The sequence below is a fragment of the Mirounga angustirostris genome, unplaced genomic scaffold (assembly GCF_029215605.1).
Source record: "Mirounga angustirostris isolate CCGP_5_RB_7025 unplaced genomic scaffold, mMirAng1.0.hap1 SCAF_9, whole genome shotgun sequence".
Classification (NCBI taxonomy): Eukaryota; Metazoa; Chordata; class Mammalia; order Carnivora; family Phocidae; genus Mirounga; species Mirounga angustirostris.
Window position 1 is genome coordinate 66,236,079 of NW_026991717.1, and position 15,359 is coordinate 66,251,437.

Here is a 15,359-nt window from a genome sequence, read left to right on the forward strand (position 1 = left end):
GGCCTCTCTGTGCTTCACATTAATGAGCGGGGGCTCGGCCCTTGCTGTCATCAATGGAATTATAAAACAACACATCATATATGTTCCTTACAAAGACCATTTATGCTATAATCACATCCCCTTTATTTTCATCATCATTTTAAAAAATCCCCCTCCTATTCTGACACTGCCTCTGTAAGTGGACAAGTACTGTGAAAGCAAACCCAAGTGAGCCAGTCTGGCTTTTCAAAGGAATCATGTTTAAAAATTCAGAATTTAGAGAAATGACCTGAAAATGGCACCCAAAATGTCTTCAGAAGATATGTTTATTGCTTAAATATATGTAAACGTTTTTAAGGCAGAGATTTCTTCTGAACCAATTATTTTCTGCTCTTCTAAAATCATCTTTTCTAACAATTTCATCCATTTAAAGCTAATCTACTCTGGTAACATTTGCTAATATTAACAAAAAGTAAAAAAAAAAATAAATCTATGGAGAAAACACATCCCCTTTCACTATAAACAAATGCATAAGACAGTTTAAGGACTTACCAACTGGAACTTGTAAAATAAAGTCTGGTGTTTTGTCATAACCCTTTGCACGGAGCTGATCTTCATCTACAGAAAGAACAAATACTATTACTTATAACAGTGTTCCATTAACAAGACAGCAATATAATTGCTTTTCTTTCTTAAAAATGTATAAAAATTGCTAATGCAGTCATACATATCTTTCTTATGCATGCAAGGCTGTGTCAGAATAAATGAACTTTCTTAACAAACCTGAAGCATAGATGTAAAAATGCCTCTTTGTCCCTTCTGCATTTTTATGTCTTTATTATAAATATCATTAATTCAAGCTGTCATATGCTACCTTTTTGTAATTGAAAATACTCAAAATAATGAAACATACTTACTGATTAAAAGAAAAGGCTTTCACCACCATGAATATCACGAATGTTATCAGGCAATATTGACAATTTACAGTGAGGCCCAAGCACGGTGGCCTTTATAACTATAAAACAAATGTTTTCATTAAAGCAATTAAGAAAGTTTAGTTTCAATTAGTAAAACTATTCCTATACACAAGAACACAGAAAGGGACAAGGACAATGAGATCACTACAGAGAATTAATTGCCCTGCTTAATTCCTTTGGTATGCTATTGTTTCTGGCATTTACCAGAGTTTTACAACTAACAATATGTAATTCTGAGAAGCAAACAGGCTTTGAGATTTTTTTTCTAAGTCCGTTCGATTTCCTGATCCTCTGTAAATATCAATGATCCATTCAGAAGGAAAGGAGGCAGGAAACAGGGAGCTTGACAAAGTTGGAAAAAACTAGCAAGGTGCTTGGTTAAAAAAAAAAAAAAAAACTTCCAATATTTTCTAAATGCTGTCCTTGACTTCTAATGGCATTACAATGTGATTTCTGAAATGAGGAGTTCTCCATTAGATTTTGGAGTGACCTGGTCATTCAATTCCAGACATGGCTTTCTGTCTTCACCCAACCTCAACTAATGGCCCAACCAAGTAACAAGGAAGGCTGTGTGGTCTCTTAACCCCTACTGGGCTGTTGACATTGTCATGCATCCCATTCGCCTTCCTGCATCACCTTTGATTAAAATTAATGGCCCATTCCCAGTGTTGGGTAGCTTATTTCCAATCCATTTGTCAGCCCAAGACAGTGGTTTCATGGCCAATGTTCAGAAACTCTGTTTTAGAACACTCTTGTGTACATCTTGAAAGGTCAGCATTTTAAACGTAAATAACCTTTTAATGACAAGCCATATTTAAACTAGATATTTAAGTGAAATTTTGTTAGAAGTGGATGTCCTTTATCCAGACTTTGGAGGATTGATGCCAGAATTCAGAACAATCTCCCCTCCTTGAAATATAAAAAATTTTAAGTTAACTATTGAGATAAGGAAATACAAATTTAAGTAATTTTACTTTAAAAACAAGAGGGATTTGGAAAACTGGACTGCAGATGAACAAGACTGGAACAAATTTCTATCCTCTCAATACACTGGCCACAACGAGAATATTTAATGGAAAAGACATTTTTTAGAAGCACCTTGAGCTGATGTTTCCCATAGCTGATCAACAGTTTTAAAAGCTGGGTTGACATTAAAAAACTGAGACTAATAATTTATTAAAACTACCCTAGCTTGATCAACCTTTGCAGATGTTAGAATCTGTTTCAGAAAGAAAAATGATTATGTTTCTGACACAGCTCAAAACAAAATTTCGAAGGTCACCAAGCTATCCAAATGCACATACTAAAACCCCTTTAAAAGCAGATGTTACACTCCTGTTCACTGCACCAAAATTACTAACACAATACCTACAATTTAAATTTTGTCACTTAATGTGAGACAAAACAAAACAAAACTTGGGCAGAAAACATCAGGTGAGGCTAGGGAATCTTTCCATCTTTCAGTGGAGAACTTGCAAGTATAACAATGTACTTTCTCACTCCACCCTCTCTCCCTCCTTCCCTCCCTCCCTCCCTCTCAGTTTGAAGTTGATACAATAGTAACTGTACCCAAAGGACAGCTTCTAGAAGTCTGTGTCACCACGACTGACATCACATTTTTTTAAAACAAATCTACGAGGTTAATCCACACATTTGAAATACCATGTTATGTTAGTGGGTCTCCTCCCCATTCTTTTATTTACTAAACTCTCACTGCCTTGCCATCCCTGTTTCAACTTTCACACTGTTACTTTCATCCTAGATTTCCTAAAAAAGAAGGAGGGAACAATGTGGGCAAAGTTTAGAGGAAATGACAGCACAAGTGTAAGAAGTAGCATTATGAGCAGGGGGTCCTGCTCACCTGGTTTAGGCCCCAGGAGAAGTTTCTATCATGGATCATCCCACTGGGATATTTTTAAGGTCAGCCCCATCCATCTGGTCTGATTTCCTGGCCTCTGTATTATGCTCCTTTCCTGGCCCCCAGACCTTTAAAGATTCCTTACCACATCTTATCCAAACCATTGGGTATGGATATAAAATTGGGTTGACCATCTTCTTGGGGTTCCAACTCCATGATCTAGAGGTTATGGCTCAGTCACCAGGCCACACTACTTCTTTTCTGTTCATTCTGTCTTCATTCCCTTGTCTTACTGTACTTACTCCCTGTTTCCCACATACTGGATGCAAGGCATCTGCTCTGAAGACAGTTAATGTTTCCTTTTCTTTTTTTAAAACCTATTCATTGCCCCACTCTTACCACCAACGTATGCTTTGTATTTAATGCTCAAATGGCTAACTGAATAAAATACAACTGCATTTTAAAGAATACCCATGCCTTCTACAAAGCCTACCTAGACTGACTTAATAATTTTCTTTCCTGATTTAACTTCTCATTAATCAACAAGGCACAGGGGCAACAAATGTGGCCCAAAGTTCAAGGTTTTATTTGATATCTTTTACTGCTATCTTTCATCCTTGGTCCCAACTGTTTGCTCTGAGGTTCATCTCAATCATTCAAGAAGGAACTGCATCCCTTTCCTTAATACCCATGGGAAGTTTTCCTACTTTTTTTCTTTGATCTGCAATATTTTAAATAACATTGGTATTATCCATTCCTTAAAGTATGGGCAGAATTCCTCACAAACAACAGTCTGGGCCTAGCGCTACTTTGGTGGGGCGGCTCTTTGGTTACTTTTCCCATTTCTTTGACGGCTACCAATCTGTTTAGATTTTTGTCTCTTCTAACAGTCAGTTTTGCAATTTATATTTTCCTTGAGAATTATACATTTCATCGAGGTTTTTATAGCTCTTTGTACATATTGGAGCCAAATGGTTACTTAGGATTCTTTGAACTTCCCAAGTAGAAAATTGGATGTTTCAGTAACCTAATGTTTTCTTTAAGAAAAAAAAAAAAAAGGATCAGAATTAAGGAAAAAAAGAAGAAGAATATTAGCTAGAAAGGACAAAAAAAGAGTAACAGTAATGTTTGAGAATAGTGCTTTTAGTATAACTTCCCAAATCGTTGGGGATCAATATGAAATCAATCTCCAATCCTGTATAACCATCTCATTCAGTGAATATAGCAAATATGAAGTAAGGTCATATTTAAGGTGTATGTTAAAAACACCCAATATATTTCATAACTACTAAGCTTGTTGATGTCACAGTTCAAGTGTTCATTATCAAAATTAACAGAATATTCTTGCTTAAAAGCAGACCTCTTAGCCTCGAGATCCACAAAAATGTGGGATTTTTAGATAATGTGTGTGACCCATGAAACACAGTATTTCTGAACTTGTAAAGTCTTAGAGATTGCTAGTCCAATATTCTAACTTACACATAAGTGGCCCAGAGGACTGAGGTGACTCACCATAACCTAGGCCTCTCGGATAGCTAAAGATACAGACAAGAGCCTACATCAACCACATTCTAGTTTGTCCCAACAGACCACATACCACTTTTAATTATGGCAAATATTTAAATTTGATCACGTGTGACATTTATGAAGTAGCGAAAAAATTCTAATTCTACTCCTAGAGGATCTTGAAGCATAAGAAGGGTGATGACTATCTGTCCAATATTATTTAGGTGATGTGTGCCTAAAGAGGAAATGAACTAGGTAATCTCTTGATTTCTAGCATTACAATGGCCCTCTCTCCAACTGAAGTTTAAAAAAATCAATGAAACTGCATCCACAGATAAAACTGATGTTAAATTTTTAAAAGCAACCCAGGTCTTCATTTATTTTTAAGTTGCCAGGCCTGCCTTTGGAGGGGATTTTAAAAAGGAATTACACATACGTAAAGAACACTGTGAAAGTTTAATTTCTCTGGTCTTTTAATTACCCTCGCCTCTAAATGCCCCAAAATATCCAAAGCAATTAAGTACTAATTACACAATTTCTTTTTCTAAAATAAAGGGCTGATTTTGAGTCAGAGAACAAAACACATCTGAAACTAGTTAACTTATACTTAAGAATCATAGAAGGGCATGAGGACTACCAAGGAAAAGTTTGAGGTTTTCTTTTGTTTTATTAAAAGGCTTTAAATTTTTAAGAAATACAGTTTTTCCCAGGAAAATTATGCAAAATTCCAGTTCATGACATCTGAAAACGAAAAGTAACATTCTGACATGGCCTTTTATCTATGAATTTGTCAAAAGGTTTCTAAAATGCTAGGTTAAAATACATTGTATGATAAAAAGAATCTTAACACCTATTACATTTCTACTAAATTGAGGAAAGGCAAAAGATATATATGAACACAAATGAAAACTACAGTGTATCTTTTCTACTCTAGTATTTTGTTTTTCTGTGTTTTTTTTTTTTTTTTTTCCCCAAAACACTGTCTCATTCAGTACCTGGAGCTATGACCTTCGTATCCGTATTTTTATGTTCTCAAAGAGTGAGTTTCAGTCTTTTTCACCCAATTTAAGAAGTCAGCAAGGATTCAGTAATAGATGTTACTATGATATGCATACCATGGGCAAAGGTACACAGAACAGCTATGCATTTAATGGGGAGACCCATAGCACAGATAAATGAAATCTTTAGAGAACCCCAAATTTCATTATAGCCATTAGTTTCAACCTCTTCCCCCAAAGCCTCTTATCAAAGCTACTAATAAGGAATACAACTGACTGCTCTGACCTTGTCCTTTGCTTATGTCTTCAGGGGACAATACTAGTGAAAATTGAAGTGCCCTAAAGATAGGAAACAAATGGGAGGTCACACAGCTGGGACAGTACAAAGTGGAGCTGAGCAGGCTGGTCCCTGCTGACCGGTGGCTGTGGAGACAGGAGATACGAATATCAACAACAGAAATAGAACTCTTTTATATTTTACACCACATTCTAAATTCTTGGGGTTGAATGCCACAAAAGAAGGGACACATCAGAATGGTAGAGTGAAAAGGGCAAGTTGTTGGAAAGGCACCGGCTGGGGCCAGTTTCCACTAAACAGAATAAGGGCATTGGATGGAACACTGTCCAACTACCACATTCTGAGGAATGGCTGAATGTTAGCTTTTGCTCTAGTTTTGTTTGTTTGTTTTTTTTTTTTTTTTTAGCTGTCGTCATTGATGTCAGACCCTTTTGCAGGGCCAGCTCCATCTGTCCCAGAACTAATCTCAATGAAGAAAGGAGTATTAGCAGTTCTGAGACACAAAAAGGATCTTCTACACACACACACACACACACACGTGCATGCGTGCGTGTGCATGTACCCTAGAAGCCAATCTCACAACATATTCGATTCCCAACGCCTTTTGGTCATGGGGACTAAAGTTCCAACCTGTAACTAATTTTCTGTGGCGTGAGATATTTGATTTTTTTTGGTCCTGCATCCCATTCTGTCTGGCATTGCCATCCTACTCTTATACGATTCTGGGGAATGACCAATAATGTGACCCCCACCATCAGCCTCAGGGGTGGACACTTGTAGCTGATTAGAGGCCTTCCTCAGATTCACTATGGGCAAAAGAGAATCACCAATTTGTCTCTGGGACTAAGAAGCCTAAGGAATAAACAAACTAGCAACTACCAGGGATCATCTTTATTGCCTAAGAACGAAGCCAACATGGAAAAAAGCAGAACACAAGAGGGAGAAAAGAGAGACTGATGACACTGTTTTTGTCTTCTGGATTCTATACACACCAGAAGCAAACTCCTCTCCTTTGGACTTTCCAGATATACATCCTTGAGTATGTGTATAATTTAGTTTGACTCGATTTTTGTCACAAAGGAGTTCCAATATCTTAAGTGGCCAGGAAAGCAGACAATCAGCAGACATGAGTTATCCAACCAGAGCCATGAGGAGGGAAGGGCCCAGGGTAACCTGTCGTCAAAGTTCCAGAGACTGTGTTGTCTTCTAGCAGCATATATGTATTATCCGTGGTTCTTTTCTCTTGGTCCCAGGGAGAAGCGCACACTAGCATGTTCAATAAGGGGAGTAAGATGATCCCACACCATGATAATTTCCTCAGGAAGGAAGAAGGACCCAATTCCCCATATCCCATTTCCAATACCACATTCCCATGATTCTGAAAACTGTATCTTATTTTTAACCTTCAGAGAGTTAGGAATTTAAATACTTGATACCTTATGAAATACCCAACCATGTCATTTCCCTTTAGCCTATATAATCATATGTTTTATTTCTAGTTTCTTATTCTCTACTACTAACATCTGCACATAAACACAACCTTAGCCCTCTAAATCTCATCTGTTCCCACTGCCTGTTCTTCACCTGAAGTCATAATCCCCCGTTTGTCACATCATAATCACTCCCCCAACAGAGCACTATTGCTTCAGGTGGGGAATAAAGCAGCAGGAACAGATGAACTCTTAGGAACGAAGATCCTAATTTTTTACAGCAAGGGACATCCTTCACTAAGCCTCCCTGGCTTTACAGATTATACCCTCCTGGAGTCCCGCAGTTATACACGAATGCTAGAAAAGCACCCATGTAAAATAAGCTGGTTTGTCATAAGGCAAGACCAAACATGGGAGGGTGAGGCAGGGAAAAAGCAACTGCCTCTCAGGTGTCACTCAAAATAATTGTTCGCTTCTACTAACAGGGCAACATTCACTGGAAAGAATACAGTATCTCCAGAGCCAACCTTATTAAGCCAAATGTAACAAGAATTTGCACCAGACAGTGGCTGTGGAAGGCACTAATATAAGTCCCTCTGACCTGGAGACATGCCCCCCCCATGGAGGATGAACAGTTTGTCTCCAGCCTCTGGGATAAGCTCTTTCATAGCCTCTGACAGTGCAAACAGTCTCATCGTCTTTTTTTTTTTTTTTTTTTTTAAGATTTTATTTATTTATTCATGAGAGACAGAGAGAGAGAGGCAGAGGGAGAAGCAGGCTCCCAAGGAGCAGGGAGCCCGATGCGGGACTCGATCCCAGGACCCTGGGACCACGACCTGAGCCGAAGGCAGACGCCCAACCATCTGAGCCACCCAGGCGCCCACAAACAGTCTCATCGTCTTCTTACTATCACTATTTTCCTTTCCTCCCTTGCCTTTTGTCCAAAGTTCCTCCTTACTCCTGAGAAGGAGAGGGTGGGGGTAGGGAGAGGCAGCAAAACATGGTCTCATTAGTCACTGGAGAGATAAAAATCAAAACATCTCCACCAGTAGTTAAAATACCTTTTCTATTTTGTTGATATTAGAAATGAAACGAACCCTTAGCAGTGGGAATAAGGATGATCACAATGCTTGTTGGTCAATTTAAAGCTTAAGAAGGGCTCTTTGTGCATCTGTGCCTAGGAGTGGGCAGCAGGCTCTTCACATCTTCTCAGACGTTAAATGCGGATCAATAATTCTATATTACTCTCCTTGGAAAGAACTGACATGAACTTACCTGAAACTTATCTGAAATTTTCCTTCCAGGAAAAATTAAACTTTTATTTTTTTATCCCTAATGGTGCCCGCCCAAAGTAAGTACTTCTTAAAAGATATCTGTCTGCTGAACCAACAAAAGAAAAGACTGGTTAGCACAGTGGTAAGATAACCAAGCTAAGGAGCTCAGCTAGCCGGCCTAGAAGCACATGGTGACAGGAAGGTGATGGTGAGAGAGCAGATGAATAAGTAAAATTCTATCACCACTTCAGGAAAAGTAGCTTATGGACCAGTAGCATTTTCTTATGTGTAAAGGGTGGCTCTTGATTTTTAGTATAATCTATACCTTTCTTTCAAAAGTTTAATAGAAGTAGCACAACAACAGCCTTGAATGTATTTATTTTCATTATCAAGACCATCAAGTGAGTACCTACGGAGATGCACTAGTGATGGAACTGTATTCTTACTGGGTTTGACATGGAAATAGTGTGCATCACTGTAAGCATCCAGAGGGAACAAAATGCTTACCATCATGTTCACACTAACTAGTAGTAGAAAACGTGCTCAACAAGAGTTAGTTGAAAAGAATGCATGAATAAAAATAAAAGAATTACAAGAACTCTGAGAAATTGCTAGAAATTGTGTACATTTGTTTATAGCTTATCTCCCTACTAGACCATAATTCCACAAAAGGAGGAACTTCATCTGATTTAATATTTATTTATTTATTTTTATTTTTTTTAAAGATTTTTTTTATTTATTTATTTGACAGAGAGAGACATAGCGAGAGAGGGAACACAAGCAGGAGGAGCGAGAGAGAGAGAGAAGCAGGCTTCCCGCAGAGCAGGAAGCCCGATGCGGGGCTCGATCCCAGGACCCTGGGATCATGACCTGAGCTGAAGGCAGATGCTTAACGACTGAGCCACCCAGGCGCCCCCTGACTTAATATTTAGTTCCTAATAAATAGTACCTAACTCAGTAACTTATTTTTGGAATAAATCAATAAATGTATGAATAAAATATATGTTTTTAGTAGGAAAAACTAAACATTTATTCAACTTTGAATTCTCTGAATACAATGTACCTATAAATTTATAAATAGGATAAATCCATGAGCATATGCAAATCTTCAATGAAAAGCACTCTTCTTTTTTTTCTTTCCAATAGTGCGTGGTTAAATCTTGTGCCATAACAACTGCTCAGTATATGGTTATGAATCAAGGAAATTAAAAAAATTATTAGGGTTAAAATAAAGGTTATTTTTATTTTTCTCTTCTATTAGTAAAATGGTCATATAAGGTATGTATTTTATAAAATTACATATAGAGCACAATGAGTGGAAAATTTAGAATGGGACAGACTTTCAGGGAAGTCATAATTCTTAAGAAGGGTTAATATGTAAAAATAAGAATCCTTGCCTTTTGAAAGTAGTGGCCAGATTAGAAACCAAAAGAATGAGAGAGAGAGAAAGAGAGGGAGAGATCGGTTTTGCTTTTGCTTATAAAAGAATCAAAGTAAAACACATGTTTGTAATGGCTCTGCAACAAAATTCAAGATGTACACATGTAAACAAGAAAACATCAGATTAGTGGTCTATTTATATACCAGTGTTTTTCAGTAGTTGACTTGAAATGATAATCAATCTAAATTTACCTGGCACAGTACTTTAGACCTAATTAATCACTGTGAAGGGGTATATATACAAGGTAAAAGAAAACCCCAGAACAATATTTCACACAAAGCTTTGAATTCTCACGCTTTAACTTGTAAATAAACTTGTAATAATTCAGTACTACATTAAAATGCTTAAAATGCATAGAATAAATTAACTTATTTGTATGCTGATAAGGAAATGCTTAAAAACAGCACTGAGGTTACATGGAATCAGCTAAATATCCTATAACTCATTTATTTTAGAGATCAGTTAAGTATCACCTTTGGGTGTACTTTAATAAAATAGTTATCTCTAGACCTGATAGCACAGAGAACTAGATGGGACCCATGAATAGTAAGTCCCCTTTCTGAACTTGTATGCAAGTGCTAATGACTCTTGGCCATGTTTCTGCATTGTCTTTGCTGGCCATGGTCAATTCAGTCTAACACTGTTCACAAAATCAAGGGAGTCAAGGACGTGGAACTCAGTTTAGACCACATATAAGCCTTTTGCTCCTCCTCCCTTACATGAAAAAACTTGTTACTTTCACATACTGAAATTTAATTCACTAATTTGAGGCCATTTTCCTAAATCAACTTTCTTTAGCCCCTGCTCCAGAACATTTATGAGATCTCCCATCTTAAAATTATCAACAACCTGATAATACACTCAACTCCATTCTCCAGTTCATTAATAAAAATATTGAATACTAAGACTTAAAACAGACTTTCTGCAGGCTTGTCTTCAACATCCCTCCCCAACTTGATGTAAGGCCATCCAATGGACTTTCCTTGGCCAAATCTTTGTCCATTTTGGAACAAAGGTTGTGTAATCCAATATTCTGTGATTTTTTTCAACCTAAAAAAACACACTATGCAGACTTAAATATCTACATATAACAGATGTGTACAATGCACATTTAGGTTGGTATAGAACCTTTAAAATTACATCTACAGTGGAGAAGAGGAATTAATTCATTGTAGAGTGCTTTATGGTTTCTGTGATCAGTTATCACATGTATGCCCTTCAAGGCTTAATTTTAATGCTTCAGATGTTGAAAGAAATAACAATCTATAACAAGATTCCACATTGGTACACACACAAAAACACATGTCCATGTATACATGTGAGATTTTTAAAAATCACACTAAATCTATAATGACAATTAATGTCTCTCATAAAAATAATAAAAGCTTAATATTTGACTTTCAAGTAAAAGTACACTCTGATTCCATACATTAGACAAACATATCCAACACATGAATTTTTCTAACTATTCTTTTTAACATATAAAGCATTTTATAGACAGTATTTCTTTTGTTTCTTTGTCTCATAAGGCCTAGATTACGGCTAATATCTCATGACACCAAAAGTAATACTGCAACAGATATTAAAGCATTTTTTCAGCCACTTATTCTATAAAATATTAATTGCAAGCCTGTGCATGTTTTGTATATATAGGGATTAGGTAACTGAGTTCCTGCTTAATTCTAAATCAATAAAAGATAACATGCACAGCATCAATCATTGTTCATTCTTCTTTTAGTATATAATAACTGCGAGTGGAAGATTTTTAAAAATATACATTTAAGCACTCATGCAGATATTACAAGCTAGAGAGGATTAAGTAATACTTACCTAGGAAGGACAGGTTTTTCTCCAGAAGCATGTCTCTTAGCAGGACTTCGTGCTCATGACCAATGGCACTAAGAAGTTTTAGTTAAGGAGGGTAACACAGGTGGAATTACACAATAAAAAATATGCTAATACCAGGTCTCTACTTTGAGATGAAACGGAAAATAGAGTAATCATAGCAACTATTTCCACCTTTAGCCCACATTTCTGAGGAATGAGATTTCTACATACATGCCCTCATTTAATGATTCAGGGGAGTTTTTCTATTTCTGTAATGTTTATATGCATTTGGGCAAATAAAGATTTGTAAATGGATGTGTACCTTATCTTCTTTTGAAAGGAGGCGGAGTCATTTTAAACATCCTTTGTACTATGTTAAAAATCCCTTAATTCAATTTAGTGCATTTATTAAGCACTTACTAAATGCAGCAAAGAATACCAACCAGGCTTTGCCTTAAAGGAGTTTCCAGTCTTACAGAGTTCCATAAATCTTCTAAGAATCCATACTTGTCCCAGAGTCAGCATTTCTAGTTTCTGTCCCACTTTCAGCCTATGGTTGGTGATCTTATGTGACGTGGGAAGCCAAATAGCTGACTTGTTGAGAATTCTAGGCACCCTGGAGGAAAGACTGCATGTTGCAAAGGACTGGGGGGTTGGGGTGCGGGTGCAGAGGATTCTTCAAGTCTTCCTCTCGTGTGCGAGAGTGCACACATATGATCATATTCATAGAAACAGATACACACACATGTAAATTCTTTGAGCGATTACTATGAGGTAGGTACTGTGTTAAGTGCTTTATGTATGTTTTTTTTTTAAAGATTTTTTATTTATTTATTTGAGAGAGAGAGAATGAGAGATAGAGAGCACGAGAGGGAAGAGGTTCAGAGGGAGAAGCAGACTCCCTGCTGAGCAGGGAGCCTGATGTGGGACTCGATCCTGGGACTCCAGGATCATGACCTGAGCTGAAGGCAGTCGCCCAACCAACTGAGCCACCCAGGCGCCCTATGTATGTTATTTCATCCTTAGTTATTATCATCCTTATTTTATAGATGAGGAAACCAAAGCTTAGAAAAGAATCCGCACACAGTTATACGGTTCAAGTGTGGCAAAGCAAAGGATTGGAATATGATGTTCACAAAGCCTTTTGTATGACCTCCATACAACTTCTTTAAACGTATTAAAATAATTATGTAAAAATAATTGATACTAGCTAATATTTCTTAAGCACTGTAACACAAAGCCTCGGTGTTAAACAGTTGGGGTATCACCTTTTTTTTTTTTGGTAAGTCCTCAATAAACTTTGATTATTTTATTGTTATAGTTTCACAGATTCATTACGTTCAGCTGCTCACACATGCATACGCCATTTGCTTCATTACCATTTTAGTTATTGACAACCCCATGCTGTTCAAACCAGAATGCAGGAGTCCTCAACTCCTACCTTTCTCCCACACTCCTCTCAATACATTGGCAACTCCTGTTGGTGTCAACTTATAACTAAATACAATATTCACCAAATTTTTATTACTTCCTCTGCTACCATCCCAGCCTATCATTTTTTAAAATTTTTTTAAAAAAAAATTTAATTCCAGTATAGTTAAAATACTTAGTGTTATATTAGTTTCAGGTGTACAATATAGTGATTCAACACTTCCATACATTACCCAGTGGTCATCACCAGTGCACTCTATGATCCCCATCACCTATTTCACCCATCCTCCTACCCACCTCCCTTCTGGTCTGTTCTCTATAGTTAAGTGTCTGTTTCTTGGTTTGTCTTTTTTTCCGTTGCTCTTTTGTTTCTTAAATTCCATATATGAATGAAATATGGTACTTGTCTTGGACTGGCTTATTTCACTTAGCATTATACTCTCTAGATCCATTCATATCATTGTAAATGGCAAGATTTCATTCTTTTTATGGCTGAACAATATTCCATTTTGTGTGTGTGTATGTGTGTACATACACCACGTCTTATTCCTCCAGCTATCAATGGACACTTGCGTTGCTTCCATATCTTGGCTGTTGTAAATAATGCTATATAAACACAGGGGTGCATGTATCCCTTTGAATTAGTGTTTTTGTATTTTGGGGATAAATGCCCAGTAGTGAGATCACTGGATCATAGGGTAGTCCTATTTTTAAACCTCCATACTGTCTTCCATCATGGCTGCACCAATTTGCATTCCCATCAACAGGGCAAGAGGGTTCCTTTTTTTCCACATCCTCGCCAACACTTGTTTCTTGTGTTGTTGATTTTAGCCATTCTGACAGATGTGAAATGATATCTCATTGTAGTTTTGATTTGCATTTCCACTTGGGTTATCATCTTATTTAACCTTCACCACCACCACATGAATAAGTACTATTATTAATCCCATTTTTATAATTACAGAAAGCAAGGTTCAAGAAGGCTGAGGAACTTTCTGAAGGTCCCATGGCTGGTAAATAATTAAATCAGGAATAGGACTTGGAATTCTGCTCTATTTTCCAAAAGGATGAGATTGCACAATATCTGAAAAGGAGCGTTATCCTATTCTGGTACTTTGATCCTGTCAAAAGCATTTGGTATTAATTATCTAATTCTCCATTGGATAATGTCAACCTGGTCGTACCACTCCTCAGCTTACCAAAGACTCTCTGATTCTGATTATGCACTGAAAGAGTTCAATTAAAATGAAATAAAATGTATGCATTATTTAAAAAAATTCCTAGAGCATTATCTGTCCTTTATCAACACATACAGGTGAATATCATTTAAATCATAATTCGAGAGATGTGGCCACTCATGTCCACCATCAAAATGAGCCCCAAGTCTTCATCATTGCAATTTTTCCTTCTGTTGTCGCTTCCCCCCACCATGCACGTGGTGTGCTTATTTAATTTCTAATTGGAAACAGAATAAAGGAACAAAAATTTTCAAATCACAAAATTTCACACATTTGCAGAGTCCACTGAAGATATCTGATGAATATCTCTCTACAGTCTCTCATTATTAGGGGCATCCCACATGTTAGAACTAAATTATTTACTTCTAATCCACATAAATGCGCTCTCACTTTTATTGTTGTAAATTATTTACATCTAAAATGTTGAATCATGAAACTGAGGTTACTGATGGTACAGAAATGAAACCCACAGCATTTTAAGCTTCCTGCATCATTATCTTTCCTTGCTTCTCTGTGTAGGTCTTTGTGTAATAGCTGTGTCCTGGAGTCACACTTTGGAAAGTTGAGGTGGCTGGTTTCTCACACCTTTTGTGTCAGTGACTATATTTGTGGCAGCGAAGGGGTGGATGGACATGGCTATGCAGGAAAAAATGTTGCAGACACCAAAAGAAAAAGAAAGCACAATGACAATTTATATACTCTTTGCTACTGTGCTTTTCGTGGTGTCTTATTTGTAAATGACCAATTTCCTTTATTCTACTTACACAAATGTCTACATGTAACATTTTCATAATGGAGTAAAAAGATTTTGCACCAATTCTATTTACTAAATGTGTACTTTCTTACAAAATGATGTAATTTACCGACAGTAAGCAATGTAAACATTACTAAATTATCAGAACAACATACAAATAGCATTTTCACTCACATGGAAAACTACTAATTTTTATTCAGTGTGAAATAAAGTAATTCCTGTGGATCAGTCTAGGAAACATCTATGCAAGTATATTTACATTATATGAAACTGCTACTACCTCAATGCAAAAATAAAATCAGTTCTCTATAAATTTCCCAGCTTGTTTTATTTTGCATGGTAAAAGCA

General features: G+C 36.8%; 1 protein-coding gene across 9 annotated transcripts in view; it reads right to left on the reverse strand.

The window, feature by feature from the left end:
• Window positions 1-15,359, reverse strand: part of CDIN1 (CDAN1 interacting nuclease 1) — a 205,265-nt gene that overhangs the window by 95,874 nt on the left and 94,032 nt on the right. For all 9 annotated transcript variants that reach the window (XM_064570703.1, XM_054513619.2, XM_054513618.2 and 6 more), the window contains 2 exons: window positions 11,592-11,659; window positions 532-597 (listed from right to left, as the gene is read on the reverse strand). In XM_064570703.1, the coding sequence (XP_064426773.1) occupies window positions 532-597; window positions 11,592-11,659 (134 nt within the window). The remainder of the gene's footprint in view (window positions 1-531; window positions 598-11,591; window positions 11,660-15,359) is intronic.